The 18,661-nt window shown below is 31.1% G+C and overlaps 2 protein-coding genes across 3 annotated transcripts; one reads left to right on the forward strand and one right to left on the reverse strand.

The window, feature by feature from the left end:
* LOC148203136 (uncharacterized) lies at positions 1-1,394 on the forward strand. Of its 2 annotated transcripts, none has more exons than XM_088107936.1 (3): positions 1-122; positions 244-437; positions 1,004-1,394. In XM_088107936.1, the coding sequence occupies exons 2-3, from the start codon at positions 270-272 to the stop codon at positions 1,172-1,174; spliced, it is 339 nt and encodes a 112-aa protein (XP_087964062.1). In that variant the 5' UTR covers positions 1-122; positions 244-269; the 3' UTR covers positions 1,175-1,394. The 2 variants fall into 2 exon arrangements, with proteins under 2 accessions (XP_087964062.1, XP_087964063.1); XM_088107937.1 differs by having other exon boundaries at positions 2-90.
* Positions 1,395-3,370: 1,976 nt separating this feature from the next.
* Positions 3,371-14,439, reverse strand: LOC148203137 (uncharacterized). The gene is made up of 8 exons (XM_088106871.1): positions 13,363-14,439; positions 7,615-9,271; positions 5,783-6,814; positions 5,224-5,336; positions 4,841-4,979; positions 4,696-4,805; positions 4,120-4,384; positions 3,371-4,012 (listed from the first exon to the last, which is right to left on the reverse strand). The coding sequence occupies exons 1-8, from the start codon at positions 14,437-14,439 to the stop codon at positions 3,558-3,560; spliced, it is 4,848 nt and encodes a 1,615-aa protein (XP_087962997.1). The 3' UTR covers positions 3,371-3,557.
* Positions 14,440-18,661: the final 4,222 nt, after the last annotated feature.

Genomic DNA, 18,661 nt, shown 5'->3' on the forward strand with positions numbered 1-18,661 from the left:
GTTTGCTCAGTATTCAGTTCACCCTAAATTGATTGCACTGTCTTTCTTTCTTTTCTCTCAGTGGACGACGACAACAGCGAGCTTTGCATTGTATCGTTTCAAAATCTTGATTTCGTAGCATTGTATAGTTTCGAAATCTTGCTATGCTATGATCGCATTTTCATGGAAACAGAGTTGTATAATGGTGTAATTATTGGAAGATTTGTTGATTGATTCATAAATATTTTGTGTTTGCTTTTACAGAATAGAGTTTGGGACTGAAGAAGGCAATGTTTGGGACGGCGATTAGATTTTTGGCGAAGAAGCCGAGGCCAAATATGGGACCCGTGGCAGTTAAAACGCCGCCGGAGCAGAGGCAAACGATCACCAGAACCCTATTCGATATCATCAAGGAGCATGGTCCCATCACCGTTGCTAACACCTGGGAACGCGTCAAGGTACCTTGGTTTCTCTTTCACCTTCCTCAAGTTCATTTTTATTATCCTATTAGACATGACTTTTTGAATACTGAATTTCACTTTTGTGTGATTTAAGTTAGTTGTTGTATGTTATTTCGACAAGTAACATTTGATCGAAGAACTAAAATCTTACCATTACAATGTTTGGGATTCGATGGACACAATTGCAATTGCAATTGCAATATTTAGATACTCCGTTGACACCGTTAGAACATGAGAGAGGTTGCACATTTGCGATAACTTGAGATTTGATAATCTTTTGGTTCTAAAATTGTGCAATTGCAACAACTCAGGACCAGAAGTATAATTAAGTTTTTTTGTTAAGTTTTCCGAGATACAGTATAATGTTTTTCAAACATTTAATGACTAGTGTAATGTACAAATAATGGATGGAAGATGTTTTTCGAATAATTAAGATTGTGCAAGAATAGACAAAAGAAGATATTTTCATGCTATGCGTCGAAACTTTTGGAGATGTTACTGTAATTTACTTTCTTGATATAAACTCGATTGAAAGAAAATAATGTTGAGACGTTGGATTTTAGGAAGTTGGATTGAAAGATTTGACAAGCAAGAATCACATGAAAATCATGCTGAGATGGATGAGAGAGAGGCAGAAGGTTCGTCTCGTTTGCAACCACGTTGGGGCTCATAAACAGTTTCTCTATACCACTTGGTTTACCAAGCCAACCACATCTCCTAAGAACCCCTCTTGAAACTTTATTATCAGTTTGTTGCTTATTTGTATCATGTCAAGAGTAATAATTTCTTGTCATATCCAGAAAATGAATGATAAGGTAAACTTTATGATTCGAAATTTTGTAGAGCTAATGCACTGATTTGATGATCCGGTAAACTTTTTAATAGTGAAAGAAGGTGTGGGCTAGTTTATGAAAGGATCTGTGATTAAAGGTAACTTTTTTCTTTCGTTTTTGAGATTTTGTGTTTCTGGCATTAAATTATTAATAGGCAGAGTGGACAATCTAACGTCGATCATGACATGAAGCTCTACATATTACTATAGACCGACTTTTCCAACAACAGCAAACTCAGTTTGGAACCACTTTTCACGTTCCTTATCTTCACTTATTTGTGATGACTCATTGCAATTGTCTATCTTCAAGCTTACAGTTTAGGCATGTTTTCTGAGTCTAAAGATGAGATTTCTCTTAAAAATGATCTTAAACTGGAAAAATATTTTGGTTTAATGATAATTAATTTAACAAAATATACATTTTTTTTGGTAAAACGAAGTTAAGTTATTTAAAGAATTGACCTGGTTTAATGCTTCATAAATTAAAAGAAAGAATTGAACTGTATCTAGTTTCAAGCAAATAGATAAAATATGAGGGGGAATATATATCAAACCATACTTGAAAAAGTTTAAAAAACGACATAATGTTGACGTTAAATGCGACATAATAAGCTTAAACATCTTGCTTTGCCCTCCAAAAAACATTGCATTCTTAGAAAAATAAAAAATAAGACCAAATGTATGTTTATGGAGAAACAAAAATTACATATAAAACCAAAGTGTTTGGTTACAACTTCCAAATCACAAAAAGTCAACACATTTTGTTTGGGCATTAACAAAGTCATTAAGACTTCAAAGTTCATTTTTTATATTGCTTAGTTCCTGAGTTAAATGATCATATCTCTTAAGACGCATTTCATCATGACCTCTCAAATCCAAGTTGAACAACTTTATCACATAGTTTAAGGAAGTTCTTTGTCTTAAGAGATGGAGTTCCATCTTTGGTCCTTTGTCTTCCTAGTTCCTCAATATTCAGTGCATCACAAATTAAAAAGAAATGTTCATGTATCTTAAAGTTATAGCGTGGAAAAGTAGTTGTTTCATAATAAACATAATGTGTTGGTACAATAATAATTTGAGCAAATTTAGTGGTTATCATTGTTTCTCTGGTATGGAAAACCAATATCATTTGTTGATTCTTCGTGTACCATTTTTTATTTGAAATATTGAATAAGCATAACAAGAATTAGTGTTTACACAGGAAATCTGTTTACAACAATCCTAGTAATTTTTAAATTTAAAAGCAAATGTGTTTTATGCGAGGGAGTTACCATACAAGATTGAGAAGGAGTTCTCACCTCAAACAAAAGTTGGTATTACAAGTTTCTCTTATGTTGGAATTTTTCCAATACTGTTTGCCTACATTTCATTACCACTCTTCACAATGCCAAAAGTTATCTTGATTGATTAGCAAGTTAAGTTTCATTACAGGTATTTCATTTTCTTCCTTCTCTGTATTTAGTTTACTAATATATCATCTTTCAAAATATTAAAATAAAATATATAAATACCTCACTCATGTTTGGAAAAGAAATGACGGGCAAATTTACTTCAATCATTATTCACTTTTTTTGTCTATTTTTTGAAACTCTTGTATTTCACCTTCAAATCATGCTTGAGTTGATAACTCTTCGACTGACCATTCTTGTCGATCAATGTGGTCGATCACCTTAGCCAATCATCTTGACCAATCACATTGGCCGATCACCCAAATTGATTATTCTTGTTGATCTTGATCACTCTCATCGATCAATTTGATTGAGTGACAGACGGACCGATTGTAGAATAAAGATTAGACTAACACTTAGTCAATGATAATCACAAATCAACCAATACTAATGCTAATTAAGGTCTAAGGTATGATTGTTTAGACACATGCATTATATAGCATTTAATATTCTCCCGATCGATCAGTTAGTGACTTTAGCATTATAATACCTTCTCCGGATACCATCCAAGCAGTTTTGGAGCTAGGGAAGACCTTGAAGACCGAATGGAGAAAAAAATGGAAACGATACAAGCAATTGAAAGTACTAAATCGGCCCTACCAAAATAGTTGTTATCATTGAATACTGCAAAACATAATAATGATGAAATCTTGTACAAATATTGATTTATTGTACTTCTTAAATATTCAGAAACATAAACAACTTCTCGTCGCAAATAAAAGTACATTCTGAAACTATAACACTCATTCTTAAAAGAATTGCATATAATGCCAAATCTAATTCAAAGGAGTAACATAAAACAGATAAAACTAAAGTGTTTTGGCTAGAAATCTCAAATCACAGAAAGTCGAAACATTTTGCTTGGGCATCAAGAAAGTCATTAAGACTCCTAAGTTCTTTCTTTATGTTGTCTGGTTCCCAAGTTAAATGATCATGTCTCTTAAGAAGCTCATTGATTCGCACCTTTGCATGGTCCAACTTAGGATCCCTTCCCAAAACACGTTGACGCATTTCATCAACCCAAGACCTCTCAAATCCAAGTTGAACAGCTTCATCACACAGTTTAAGGAACTCCTTTTCTCTCTCACGATTAATACTACCAACACTTTCACTTCGAAGGAACGACAACATATCTGCCAATGTTTTCAACATCCAAGCTCGAAAGCGATCAGTGAACTTCTCACAAGCATTCCAAAGATAAGGGTATGCTTCTACCGCCTCCACTAGCAAAGAAATTTGTGAATCATTGAGATCAACAAAGTGCTTATACTTTTCCAATCTTGTACGAGTATCTGTAGAAGTTGTAAAAAGTTTGAGGAGTAGGTGACATATATATATATATATATATATATATATATATATATATAAGATGGAAAGAAGACAAGAAAAGAGCAATAACCTGGAGTAACCACAACGTCATCATCCAACAAATTCAACCCTTCTTGGATTTTGATATTTTGATAGGGTGCTATTTCTGTCTTGTCTTCATTCATCTCATTATCTTGTTTAACAACCTTGGAATCGTGTGAAAGTATATTTGCACCGCTTGACTTGTGAATTGTAACACCACTAACCAAGCTAATGTTATCTCCACCAGTTTTAATTGTAGCTCCCTCTGTTGCAGCTCCACCTCTGCTCCTTTCTCTTCCTATTTCCTCAATATTCTATTCATCACCAATGGAAAAGTAATGTTTGTGTATATTTAAAGTTATAACTTTTAAAAACATTTGTTTCATAATGTATATCATGTGTTGGTACCACAATAATTTGACCAATTTTAACGGTTACCATATTTACAAGTAAAAGTATTTTATGCAAAGGAGTTACCATACAAGTTTGAGACGAACTTCTTACCTCTGAAACAGAAGTTTGATTGATTAGTAAGTAAAGTTTGGTTGTGGTTGTTTTAATTTCTTCCATCATGTAGTTGAATAATGTATCATTTTCAGAAGATTAAAAGAAAATATGCAAATACCTCATTCATGTTTGGAGATGAAATGTCTGGAAAGTTTTGCTCCATAGCTTCTGGGTCTGATGACATTTCACTTTTTCTGTCTATTTTTTTTGGAACTCTTCTATTTCCGACTCTTGTGTTTTGGTTTCAATTTTGTTATGTTGACCTAGCATTTCAACTCTGCTCTCCAACATAGATTGATTGTTATCATTGACTTGTGAAGAACATGGTTTAATTTCAGATGTAGATGGATCTTCACGGTTCATTTGAAGGGGAGAAGTGTTTTTTGGCGTAGGATCCCAATCCTGCCGAAAACAATTGATCGTAAAAAGTTAGGACTACTTTTTGTGATTGATAGCCTCCAGACTAATTTATTTCCTTCAGTTGTTGTAGTATATAAATCAACCATTCATTTTTTGTAAATTTTAAAAAAAAATGAGAATATTTAGTTTGTGTAACGTTATTTTAGTTAAGCAATTAGTGGTATATACTAAAGTTTACGATATTAAATTTCACTTGGTTAACTTGAATAGGTTGGCGGGTTCTGACCTGTAAAGAAGGCAACTCAGTAGAATTGTTGCTCCTAGAAACTTCATCTAATTTCTTTATTTCCTCCATCAGTGACCAAATTTGCCAGTGAGGAATTCTAGAATCTTCCAAAGCTGTAGTTCAAGCATATAGTTAAGGACTTCGTTTAACAATGAAACAAAGCAAACACAGAAATCAACGCACCCTCAACATTCCATGAATAATCATTATATGGTCACAATTAAAAATAATTAAATGGAAAACAAAATAACGTGTAGAAAACTATAAATACAAGTGATTATTTGTACAAATGTTTGGTTCAAAATTTGAATGAAACATGTAATTTGTTCGTATTTTCTTTAGGTGGAAGAAAGAAACATAAATCATTTGGTTATTAAGAATAGTTATTTGAAATGTAGTTGTGCTCTAATTCTATAAGGAAATAAAGATGTTGGCTGAAGATTTCAGATTTCACAGCTACATTGAACACATTTAGAGAAATCACCATTAGTCGTTTATATATAAAGCTTCCATCGTAATATGTAATGTTTGCAACAACATGTCCATTCATAGTATTTACCTTCCAAAAGAAGATTTTGTTGGAGCTCTTGAGGAGTAATTGTTGAAGTCAAAGAGAGTTTTGGACAATTGCGGATAATGCGATGCTTCACATTTAAAAATATACTCTCTTGTTGAAAATATAAAAGATGCATAAATATTATAACTTTCAGTTGTGGAAGTTGAACTTTGGTCTTTCCTGTCTCATCGTATTCGCATGCAATAAAGTCTTGTAGTTCAGTGGCTTCCTTTATTATTAGAATCTTCAAGTTGGAAAGATCATTGGATGCAAATACAGAGGTGAAACATTTCATCTTATGGCATTGTTTAATAATCAATGATTCTAGTTTGGGGAAGCATGGTTGAATAAACCTTTTATCCTCCAAATCCTCTTCAATTATCTGTCTTAATTCCTTGCATTCACTTACTTCCAGATAATTTAACTCTGGTAGGGATCTCAACATAGACTGAGGAAATATTACTTCCAATTTTTGACAGTCTTGTATTATTAATGAGTTGAGATGTTGGAGGGTAAATGAGTTATTAGTAGCCATCCAAATATGAGTCAATTCAGGTAGACTTATCAACTTCAAATATTCTAACTTTAATCCATTGTTGGCATTTCTCATGCGCAGAGTTTGCTGGGTGAGAAAATGGTTCTTAATATTCAACTCTGTCATTCTTTGAGCAATGACATATGTGAGGAGACATGTTAATTGTTTGCAATCTTCTATACATAGTTTCTTTAATTTTTCGAAAGACCCATTGACAGGTGTTGCAAATATATCTTGCATAGAGTCACAATTCCAAATAAATATACTTTTCAAATTTGAGAACATTGAAATATCACTTTCAAATTCATGCTCATCTTCAACCATGTTTTCCTTTCTTTTCACTCTTTCAGGAGTTACTATATGCTTCAAACCATCACAGTTATATATTTTCAATTCTTCCAATGAAGTCAAGGTCTTAGCTACAGATGTCGTAAACAATGACTCCAACATTGGACATGAATCTATCTTAAGATCTGTCAGGCTAGAGAGAGAAAATGATCCTGAAAAAACAATATTATAAATAACAAAAATGTTAGTCAATTAAAAATTTCATTCTCATTTTAAATACATTGATCTCTACAAAACTAAAATCACAAATCCAAACATCAAATAATCAGCTAATAATAATAACGATGAAACCACTTCACATTTTCACCATCCTTTTTTCTTTTAATAATTTCATATTTAATTACTGTTTTAATCTCTATTTACAATAATTCCATCTTAATTTCCTATATTCTAATATAGTATATTTTTTAATCTGTAAAGATACCATTTGTATTTTATTTTACTCATCAAGGTAATATATATAAACTGAAAGATATGTTCTTCAATAGATAGATTAAAAGAGAAAATTTTCTAACCAAAGCGATCGATTGAGTAAATAGTTTATAATTTTATATGGAAAATTAATATTTAAAATTCGAATTCAAATATATTTCCCTTTTCTCTTACTACGTGACAAATATCATATATAATGTTTTAACAATTAATTTTCTTATATTTTTCATATACGACAATGTATTCATAATATTAATGGAAGAAAACCCAAAACTTATCCCACAAATTTATCTAAACGACTACATTAAAATATAACTGTAAGGTAAGAAACATACTTATTCGATAAATTTCAAACAAAAATCTTAATTGAATTCTTAAGGAATGGAGCCAGTTTTAATTGGTTAATAGATTCAGGGAATTAATTGATAAAATTAAATTATAAATAGCTATTACCAAAATTTTAATTGAATTTGAAGAAAAGAATAAGATTCTTATGAGATATGTAATATGGAAAAGGTACCTGAGGAGTTACTCTGCACATCTTCTTCTACAATTTCATTTGTTTCTTCGCAGTGTGCTGGTGGAAGAACTTCCTCAATTATTTGTTCTAGCGTATAGCAATTTGAAATAGTAAGTGTTTTCAACTGAGTTAAACCTTCTGTGATATTGGTTGAGAATACATGTTTTAATTCTTTACATCTAAATATGCTCACTTCTTGAAGATTCTGGAAAATTTTGAATTGCATGGAATGCCCAATTGTAAATTGATCTTCATTTTCCTTTGTTTTGTCAATTGTGAAGAGACATGTTAATTGTTTGCAATCTTTTATAAATAAAAACTCTAATTTTTCAAAAGACCCATTGGCAGGTAGACAACCATACCATAAAGTTTTTAGATATTTCATGCGGATGATCTCCATATAACGTAACTTGGAGAAAATATTTCCCATCTTTCTCAAATAATTGCTAGTGTCAACCAAACACTCTATTTCTTCACAATCACGTATCTTGAGTTCTTCCAACTCATTCATACCTTCTTCAATTTCAAATATATCAGGCATCATATTTCTTGCACCTCCCTTAATATTTCCTACAAATAGCTCTTTTGCTTTTTTGGCCAAATCTTTAATAACCTCATGTGATATGTCAAAATAATTAATTCCTAAAGTTCTCTCACAAGAGAAAAACTCTTGAAATCTATAATGAGTATGAAAATTATATTCTAATATAATTCCATATCTTTGCAGCTTTTGGGGGACACTAAATGAGTTAGAGAATTTAACACTTTCTTCCTTTCGATCATTCCAGTAGTCTTTAAAAATATACAATTCTTCTAGAAATGGGATTCTTTTGATCTCTTTAAAAATATAGCTTTCAATGTCACAACTAATAAACTCTAACAACTTCAAGTTTGTAAGTGTTGTGAGTGCAACATCAGTTTGCAAGTCAAGGAACGAAGGCAATGAACAACGATGAAACGAAAGACTTTGCAGTTTCTTCATATCTCTCACAAATGAAATGTCTCTCAAATTCCAATTTTGAAGGATCAGACAATGGAGATTTGTTAATGATTTGAAAGACGTTGTTGACAGCTGCAACCTATCATCGTTTTTATTGGTAATAATCAAAACTCTAAGTTTTCCCATTCTTTCAAAAATTCCATCGGATACTTCCAATTTTGTTTGTATAGTTAAAAATTCAAGATGGGAACAATCCACATTATCTGGAAATTTCGCACACCATAGATATCTTATCGAACCTTGCTCCAAACTTACATCCTTTTCCACTTCACACTTGATGATCTTATTTTCATTCTTTGCTATCCAATGGGCTACATCACGAACCAAGTCATGCATTTTGACACGTTCATCATCCGCCTGCAACAATAAACAAGAACTTACAAGCTTGATTTTGGCTACAGTCACTTCAGTCCTTGCTGCTTCATATGTTTCAACTTCTCCAGCCACACCTAACCCTATTGCACATCTTATTAAACATTCCACTGGAATCTCATAATCTTTGGGGAATACAGAACACAATAGGAAAAGTGATTTAGCTTCTTTAGTATCTAGATTATCGTAGCTCAACTGCAAACACTTATAGGGATCTTGCAAACCCCTACTGATATTGATCGGCTTAGAACTTTTCAATTTATTCAACGCATTACGCCATATCGCCTCTTGTTTTCCCTTCAAGCTACTAGCAACAGCTACAATGGCAACAAGCAATCCTTTACATTCATTTGATATTGATTTTGCCAAATGCTTTATGTTTTTAGGAGTGCCATTCGACATAAGTGCTTTCTCTTGGAAGAGAGTCCATGCTTCTTCATCACTTAAGATCGGTAGATAAATCTTTTTTTGACAATCCATTGAAATACAAACTTCTTCAGATCTAGTGGTAATGAGAATCTTGTGGCCTTTAAGGCATTCAGAGAGGGGAATCCCTATGCGACCAAAATCAAGTTTTTCCGACACATCATCTAGAATCATAAGAAATTTTTTTTCCTGGGTTAATCTCATGCACAAGCGATGGGATCTTTCCATTTCTTGGCTTTCTGGAAATGTATATCGCAATGAACTTGCAATTTTGTCTTGAATCCTTGAAACTTCTACTGTACTAGACACAGGAACAAAAATAACTGTGTCAAAAAGGTGCTGAGCTTCTGCTATCTTCTTAACTTCCATTGCTAATGTGGTTTTACCACAGCCCCCCATCCCGTATAACCCAATCATTGTAACCCCATCCTCTTTCAGTGCTTCCATAAGTTGATCAGAAGCATATTTTCTACTATCAAAATTCATAGATTTTCCATTCACCTCTGCAGGAGCCACTTCCTTTGAACGATAAAGTATATAGAAAAGGAGCATCTCAATAAGTCAGTTCTTTTAGAATAATAATAGTTATAAATGAAAAGACTGTTTTTCAAATAATGAATTGATTCTCAGTAAAATTTGTCGAATTTTAGTTAAGCAATCAGTGGTATATACTAAAGTTTAATGTCATTATTATTATGATATTGAATTTCACTTGGTTAACTTGAATAGGTTGGCGGGTTCTAACCTGTAAAGAAGGCAACTCAGTAGAATTGTTGCTCCTAGAAACTTCATCTAATTTCTTTATTTCCTCCATCAGTGACCAAATTTTCCAGTCAGGAACACTAGAATTTTCCAAACCTGTAGTTCAAGCGTATAGTTAAGGACTTCGTTTAACAATGAAACAAAGCAAACACAGAAATCAACGCACCCTCAACATTCCATGAATGATCATTATGTCGTCACAACTAAAAATAATTAAATGGAAAAGAAAATAACATGCAGACAATTATAAATACAAGTGATTATTTGTACAAATGTTTGGTTCAAAATTTGAATGAAACATGTAATTTGTTCGTATTTTCTTTAGGTGGAAGAAAGAAACATAAATCATTTGGTTATTAAGGGTAGTTATTTGAAATGTAGTTGTGCTCTAATTCTATAAGGAAATAAAGATGTTGGCTGAAGATTTCAGATTTCACAGCTACATTGAACACATTTAGCGAAATCACCATTAGTCGTTTATATATAAAGCTTCCATGGTAATATGTAATGTTTGCAACATGTCCATTCATAGTATTTACCTTCCAAAAGAAGATTTTGTTGGAGCTCCTGAGGAGTAATTGTTGAAGTCAAAGAGAGTTTTGGACAATTGCGGATAATGCGATGCTTCACATTTAAAAATATACTCTCTTGTTGAAAATTTAAAAGATGCATAAATATTATAACTTTCAGTTGTGGAAGTTCAACTTTGGTCTTTCTTGTCTCATCGCATTCGCATGCAATAAAGTCTTGTAATTTATTGGCTTCCTTTATTATTAGAATCTTCAAGTTGGAAAGATCATTGGATGCAAATACAGAGGTGAAACATTTCATCTTATGGCATTGTTGAATAATCAATGATTCTAGTTTGGGGAAGCATGGTTGAATAAACCTTTTATCCTCCAAATCCTCTTCAATTATCTGTCTTAATTCCTTGCATTCACTTACTTCCAGATAATTTAACTCTGGCAGGGATCTCAACATAGACTGAGGAAATATTACTTCGAATTTTTCACACTTTTGTATTATTAATGAGTTGAGATGCTGGAGAGTAAATGAGTTGTTGGTAGCCACCCAAATATGACTCATTTCAGGTAGATTTTCCAACAACAAATGTTCTAACTTTAAACTGACTTGTTGTCCCATCATCCAATCTCCATTGTTGGCATTGCTCATGCTTAGAGTTTGTTGGGTGGGAAAATGGTTTTGAATATTCACCACGCCTCCAACAAAAGGCGTTGCGAATATATCTAGCAACGAATTACATTCCGAAATAGTTACCCTTTTCAAACTTGAGAACATTGAAAGATCACTCTTGAATTCATGCTTATCTTCAACCATGTTTTCCTTTTTATTTCTTTTGACTCTTGCAGGAGTTACTATATGTTTCAAACCATCACAATCAGATATCCTCAGTTTTTCTAATGAAGTCAAGGTCTTAGCTACAGATATCGTAAACAATGACTCCAACATTGGACATGAATCTATCCTAAGATATGTCAGGCTAGACAAAGAAAACGATCCTGAAAATCAATTATAAATAAAAATGTTAATAAATTAAGAATCCATTCTTATTTTCAATACATTGATCTCGATGAACTAAAACCACAGACTCAAACATCCAATAATCAACTCATAATGATGAAAAATAATTATCCCATACAATTTTATTATCTTACTTCACATTTTCATCATCCTATTACTTTTAATAATTTTATATTTAATTACTTTTTTAATCTCTATATTTACACCAACTTCGTCTTAATTTTAGTTCCTATCTCTAAAATTGTATCATTTTTCATATGTAAAATTGTATCTTTTTTCAGATGTAAAGATACTATTTGTGATTTATTTTATTCGTAAGATTATATACATATTATGTTGTTATATTAGATTATATTATGTCTTATTTATGGAGTTTAATGGAAAGAATCACTTCAAAAAGATTAAACGATCTCAAAAGTTAAATTTAGTCATTATATATATCTTATTTCTGGAGTTTAATAGAAAGAATGACTTCAAAAAATTAAACGGTTTCAAAAGTTGAATTTAGTGATTTCTTTTTCATGTTTTATTATATTTGTATTCTGTTTTAACAAAAAGTTTCTCCTGTCCATGTAGGAATTTTTTCACTTAATAACTAGAGTAAACTATTTAATGTTAACTATACTTTTTTAATAAATTATACTTATATTTTTATTTTTCAAAATAATAACAGAGTGACACATATTTATATTTGTGATATATATTTACATTTATGTGATATATATTATAAAAATAAAATGATCATAAAAAATAATTTTTTATATTTTAAAAGAAAAAGTAAAGAAAAGAAAAAATAATATTAAATGAATTTAAAAACTTTATACATGTCAAACTGTGTTTTTTTATATATAATAATATACGTTTTCTAGATTCTACATAAACCTTTCATTTATTAAGGAAAAAAAAAGTTTTTTACACCACAATTCATATATAACATACATTCTACATATTTATTTTTTAATTACACTTTATATTTTAATAAAATATTAATTTATTTGAGTTTTGAGTGAGAGTGTAAAGAATATGGATGTCAGCATATTAATACTCTTAAAAATATTATATTGTCAGTTTTTTAAAATATTATAATTATATATCTAATAAGGAGATTATTGCAATTATGAAAAAAAAAAAATTTAAGAATAAGAGGAATAATAATTATTGTGAACGGTTTTTGGAAATAATTTAGTTGCTTTTTCATTTTTCTTACGTGTGGTTTCCATATGGATTTATTTAATTATTTGAGCGTAAATTTTATTGAATTTGCAAAACAACATAAGGTGCTTATAATGTAATATGGGAAAGGTACCTGAGGTATTGTTCACAGTAGATACTGATGGAATTGAAATGCTTGTAGGAGAAACTTTGACTTGGTTAGATTCAAAATGCTGCTCATCATCTTCCTCAACAATTTCATTTGTTTCTTTATGGTCTGCTGACTCAATTATTTGTTCTAGCATATTACAATATTCAATCTGAAGCCTTTTCAATTGAGACAGGTCTCCAATAATACTGGATGAGAATACATGTTTTAATTCTCTACATGCAAATACCTTCACTTCTTGAAGATTTTGGAAAATTTTCAAACCCCTACTGATGTTGATCGGCTTAGAACTTTTCAATTTATTCAACGCATTACGCCATATCGCCTCTTGTTTTCCCTTCAAGCTACTAGCAGCAGCTACAATGGCAACAGGCAATCCTTTACATTCATTTGATATTGATTTTGCCAAATGCTTTATGTTTTTAGGAGTGTGTTCAGATATCAGTGCTTTGTTTTGGAAGAGAGTCCACGCTTCTTCATCAGTTAAGATGCGTAGATAAATATTTTTTTGACAATCCATTAAAATACAAACATCTTCGGATCTAGTGGTAATGAGAATCTTGCAGCCTTTATGGTATTCAGATGAGGGAATCCCTATGTTACCAAAATCAAGTTTTTCCCACACATCATCTAGAATCATAAGAATCTTTATTTCCTGGGTTAATCTCGTGCACAAGCATTGGGCTCTTTCTATTTCTTGGCTTTCTGGAAATGTATACTGTAATGAACTTGCAATTTTTTCTTGAATCCTTGAAACTTCTACCGTACTAGACACATGAACAAAAATAATTGTGTCAAAAAGGTGCTGAGCTTCTGCTATCTTCTTAACTTCCATTGCTAATGTGGTTTTACCACAGCCCCCCATCCCGTATAACCCAATCATTGTAACCCCATCATCTTTCAGTGCTTCCATAAGTTGATCAGAAGCATGTTTTCTACTATCAAAATTCATAGATTTTTCTGTAAGATCAGAAGTGTTTGAAGGAATTGAGGCAATGCGTTCAAGTTGTATATATTGTTTACCTTCTTGAATGATCTTTTGAAGGTCTGCTTTTTTAATTGCCAACTTTTTTCCTAAACGGTATCGCCAAATCCAATTTGGACAGTATCCAAAAAAACAACTCTTTTTGGCATTTGTCTCTTTAAGCAAACAATTCACATATTCTGAATCAATGTTTGCATTCTTCAACCATTTATCAATAACATCATCAGTCTTTAAAGTTTGCCTTCGAGCATGTATGACACGATCTTCTACATTCTTTATCGTTTCGACCAAGTTGTCTTCTTCTTTTTGAAGCTCTTTAGCAAAACTATTAAAGCAAAAGGAGTATTGTAATTGATTAATAGCCCCACACGCCACATCTTTTAAAACGCCAGACAAAAATCCATTCAGAATATCCATCTATTCACTTTACTGGATTCAACTTAAATAACCTGATAATACAAATATAAGATAAAATAAACATAATGAGTTTTGTACCCAATTAAGAATCAACTTTAGATTAAAGATTAATTTTGTTTTTCAAATTGTCCAAAAGCAATCTTATAGTAAAATTTTAAAAAATTATAAATGAAAAAACATTTTGTTCTTGTTTATCTCTTTTTTTTTAAAAAAAAAAATTCCCCTCCTCCACGCAAAAATTCAAATTCAAATGTGAGTATACTTAAATGGCAAACAAATTTTCAGCCACTCTATAAGTACAAATTTTTATTAGTAAAACAACAGGCTAATTTCTCAAAATTATACGTAAAACTTACCGATATAATTATCAATATAAGGATATTTTTTTAAGTTTTGAAGCAATTCGTTGAAGACTATACAAGTTAGGTAATGAAATATAACCTAATTCAATAAAATAAGATTCATATGGAATGGCTGAGTTTAAAAGGATCTAATTAGACGTTAAAAATCAGATTTATGTGGAAATTGAGGCTAGCATGGCTAATAAACTTCGAGTTGAATATGTTGTTGGTTTATAAATATGTGACGGAATGAGTCTTGATTTATTATAATCTTTTTTTCATAAATAATATCTTAAAGATGGGATTAAAAATTAAAATATATTATTTATCAAAATATAAATACATTTTATTTATAATTTAAATACTCAATTATTAATTAAAAATCATTATAAATTAATTCAAACTTAGTCACATATTTATAAAGTCATTACTTTAACTTATTATTTTTTAAATATCTTTTAAAGTAACTAACTTTAAATAAAAATAATAACCATAGATCTAATGATATTATTATTGTATTTACGCAATTATAAATTATCTAATTATAAAAAAACACTAGAAAAATAATGTATAGTGGAGCTTTATTTCCGACGGTTTCAATAAAACTGCAGTGAATTTTTTCTTTCTTTTTTTAAATTATATTTTTGGCAGTTTTGTGCTAAACGGCCCGTAATATGTTAAAAAATATTCCCCGTATCCTAAGTTCCTCTATTTCTTCTTCCTCTCCTTTTTCCTTCTTCACTCTGCATTCACGATTTACCATCTCAATGCTTCCCTCTATTTCTTCTTCCTCATTTCCCATTTTCCTCTTCACTTTGCCTTCACAATTAATCATTTTCTTCTACACCAGTTGTCCAGTTGATATTTTGCTCTCCACCTCGCATTCATCGTTCAAGATTTTCTTCTTCACTCCACTTTTCGACTTATGGATTTGTGCTTCTTCTTTACGATTTGACGGTTTGTATTTCGAAGCTCGCACCAAAGATATTGTGGAGGCCGGAGTTCGGGGATTCAAAGGTTTGTAGCATGCTTTCCTATTTGCTTTCTTCTTCATTTTGCTGTCTGTAACTTAGTTGGATTGAATAACTTAGGGTTTGTGATGTGAAGTTAATCGTAGGTACTGTCTTTGCTTACGGGCAAACGAATAGTGGGAAGACTTACACGATGAGAGGCTCGAAAGCTAAACCTGGAGTCAATTCACTTATTTTTTTGTGTCTTGTATAGATATAGATATTTATATAGAAGTTTATTTAAACTAGGCCAAAAAGATAGAACTTTAGACCTTATAGACTCTGCTATTATATTATATTATATGTGTGTTTATATATTAATGAGATAGATATAAAACAGTGACAAAGGCATAATCCCAAAACCCCAAAGGAAGAGAGGGATGATGTAACAAAGTAAGGCCTAATTCAACAATATGTCTATGTTTCCGTTCAATGACTCAGTTTTGGTGATGATTATGAGGACATATGAGTCTATGAACAATGCCATGATGAGCTAAACATTGCATGAAAGGACGAAACTCACCATCCCAATCAGATTGAACATTTTTAATTTTAGAATTCAACTACAACTCAACCATTGTTTTAAAAGTTTGAAAAACTGACAATGTTTCATTCTTCAACAAAAGAAACAATTAACAAGAAATAGAAGCACCTCAGTCAACAAACAAAATGCTCACTTAACTCGGTTAAGAATATTTTAGAAAAGTATGCTTTAGTTACTAGATGTCAGGGTAAGAACTCTCGAATTGTGGGTTTTGTAAAAGGCTTTAAGTCACTGGTAATCTTGTAGGTTAACTTATGTTAATCTCTTTTGATAATGTAGAATTATCCCTTGCAAACTGGCTAACACTTAAGAGGTTTTTGGTAATGGAAGGAACATGCAACAAATGATTTTAGCGAAACAGAACTCGAGAATAAAACGGTGAGACAATATCCTTTTACAATATTGTAATATGCCAAATTCTGTAAACATTTCAAAAGAGAGTAACATGAGGAAGGGAAGAAAAAAAGAGGATAGATGTAATGTGATGTGACTATTACAGAATATTATCAGAATAAATGTTGGAAAGAAATATTACAGAATATTCATCTTACTTGTATTATGTTTTTTGGCAGAGTTTATGAGGTCAAAGAAAAAGGTTAGCATTGGAATTATATCTCCATACAATGCACAAGTGTATGAGATTCAGGACAAAATTAAGCAATACAGTTGCACTTCTCATCCTGGCTTCTTTGTTAGCGTTCGTTTTGTGGATGGTTTTCAAGGAGGCGAAGAAGATATCATAATAATTTCAACTGTAAGGTTTAATAAGAGTGTTTTTAATGCAGATATTGCCTTTGGATAGTAGGAAATGCAGCTACTTTAGTGAGCAGTGACTCTGTATGGAGAAAGCTTGTTCTGGATACAAACTTTAAGAATCTGATTCACGCTTTGACTCGGTTAAGAAGTTTTGAGAAGAACAAAATGAAAAATTAGAGTTTGATCAATGGTTGTGTAGGGCATCTCAATGACCTGGTTGTTAAATAACTGATAGGATGTATATCTTCTACTGTTATGGTAATTGTCATATTGGACTAGTAATGTCTATAGTTAGGATAGCCAGAACTGTTTAGCTAGACTATTGATAGGTTCTTTAATATATACAACTCATTTTCCCCTTTCATACAGATTACTAACAGAAACTAACAGAACCCAACCCCCTTTTCCTAACTGCCTTGGCAGTTAGGCTATGTGGCGTTTCTTCTCTTCTTATATACAATTAGTTCCCTAACAACTATGGTATGCATGCTACTAGTCTCTCTTGAATAAGAATCAAAATAAAATAATCTCAGTCTCTAAGAGCTAATTTACACTAACGTGAACTTTGATAGTTAAAGAAAAAGGCATAATCGTGAAACTAATTTGATCATAATCTCATTTTATTACAATAAAAAACTAAAAGAAAAATAATTTGTACATATTTCCGGTGATTTTTACAAACCCTGGTTGGTTTCGATGGTTTTCTCAAAACTTCTACAAATACTGACGATTTTTTAAGAACTCTCACTAATATTGTGATTTTCCCAAACCTCCTGTAAATACTAACGGTTTCTGTTAAACCTTCGCTAATATTGGAGGTTTCTGCTAAACTCCGCTAACACCAACGGTTTTCTCAAAGCTTTTAAAAATTGTGACGGTTTTTCAAAAAACTATCAGTAGTTATTTAACGACTCAACTTTTTCCAAAAGTTTTCCAAACCGTGGATAATGTATCTTCTGAGGGTTAAAACCGTCGAAAACAAAAAAAATAACTCTCGAAAAAATTGTAGAATTTTGTAGTAAATACTTCTAAAATATTTAATTTTCAAATAAATGATATTATAAAATTTAAATTTTGACCACGCCCAACAAAAATCGTCAAGTTTCCTTTTCTTTAAAATTTAACTTTTACAATATATATATAATTATAAACATAAGAAAAAAAGTTAAGGATTTGTAAACATATATAATATTAAAATTTAGATTTAATTTTCATAACATACTTAAATCTTAACATAGTTTCACTCTAGAGAAGGCATAAATTTGAGAAAGTAATCACGGGTGAGAAATTATGGAAAATTAAAATTTAAGAAATGAGAAAGCTTTAATCACTTACTTACCTCTTTGTTTAGAATATTGATGCTATATGTAATGTACAATAATGGGTGATTTGGTGAGAAAGAGGCTTCAAAGTCTGCTACAAGAAACAGTATCATTGATTTAGAACATTGAATATATGAAATAAAGAAACTAGGATTTGAGCAAAAATATGAAACCTTACCTCTTTATAATATTATAGCTAAGACTTCTGAATTATATATTTGTATGATTTTATGATCCAAATGTTGAGTA

This window comes from Vigna umbellata, chromosome 2 (genome assembly GCF_029865625.1).
Source record: "Vigna umbellata cultivar VRB3 chromosome 2, Vumbellata_1.0, whole genome shotgun sequence".
Lineage (NCBI taxonomy): Eukaryota > Viridiplantae > Streptophyta > Magnoliopsida > Fabales > Fabaceae > Vigna > Vigna umbellata.

What these genes read in the sequence shown, in the direction of transcription:
- LOC148203136 (XM_088107936.1), top strand. Translation starts at nt 270, where the DNA reads ATGTTTGGGACGGCGATTAGATTTTTGGCGAAGAAGCCGAGGCCAAAT. An exon ending in ACACCTGGGAACGCGTCAAG is followed by an intron (nt 438 to 1,003) that starts GTACCTTGGTTT and finishes GTTGGATTTTAG; the next exon opens with GAAGTTGGATTGAAAGATTT.
- LOC148203137 (XM_088106871.1), bottom strand. Translation starts at nt 14,439, where the DNA reads ATGGATATTCTGAATGGATTTTTGTCTGGCGTTTTAAAAGATGTGGCG. An exon ending in GCTTGAAGGGAAAACAAGAG is followed by an intron (nt 9,272 to 13,362) that starts GCGATATGGCGT and finishes GGAAAACAAGAG; the next exon opens with GCGATATGGCGTAATGCGTT. An exon ending in GAGCAGAGTTGAAATGCTAG is followed by an intron (nt 4,806 to 4,840) that starts GTCAACATAACA and finishes AAAACACAAGAG; the next exon opens with TCGGAAATAGAAGAGTTCCA.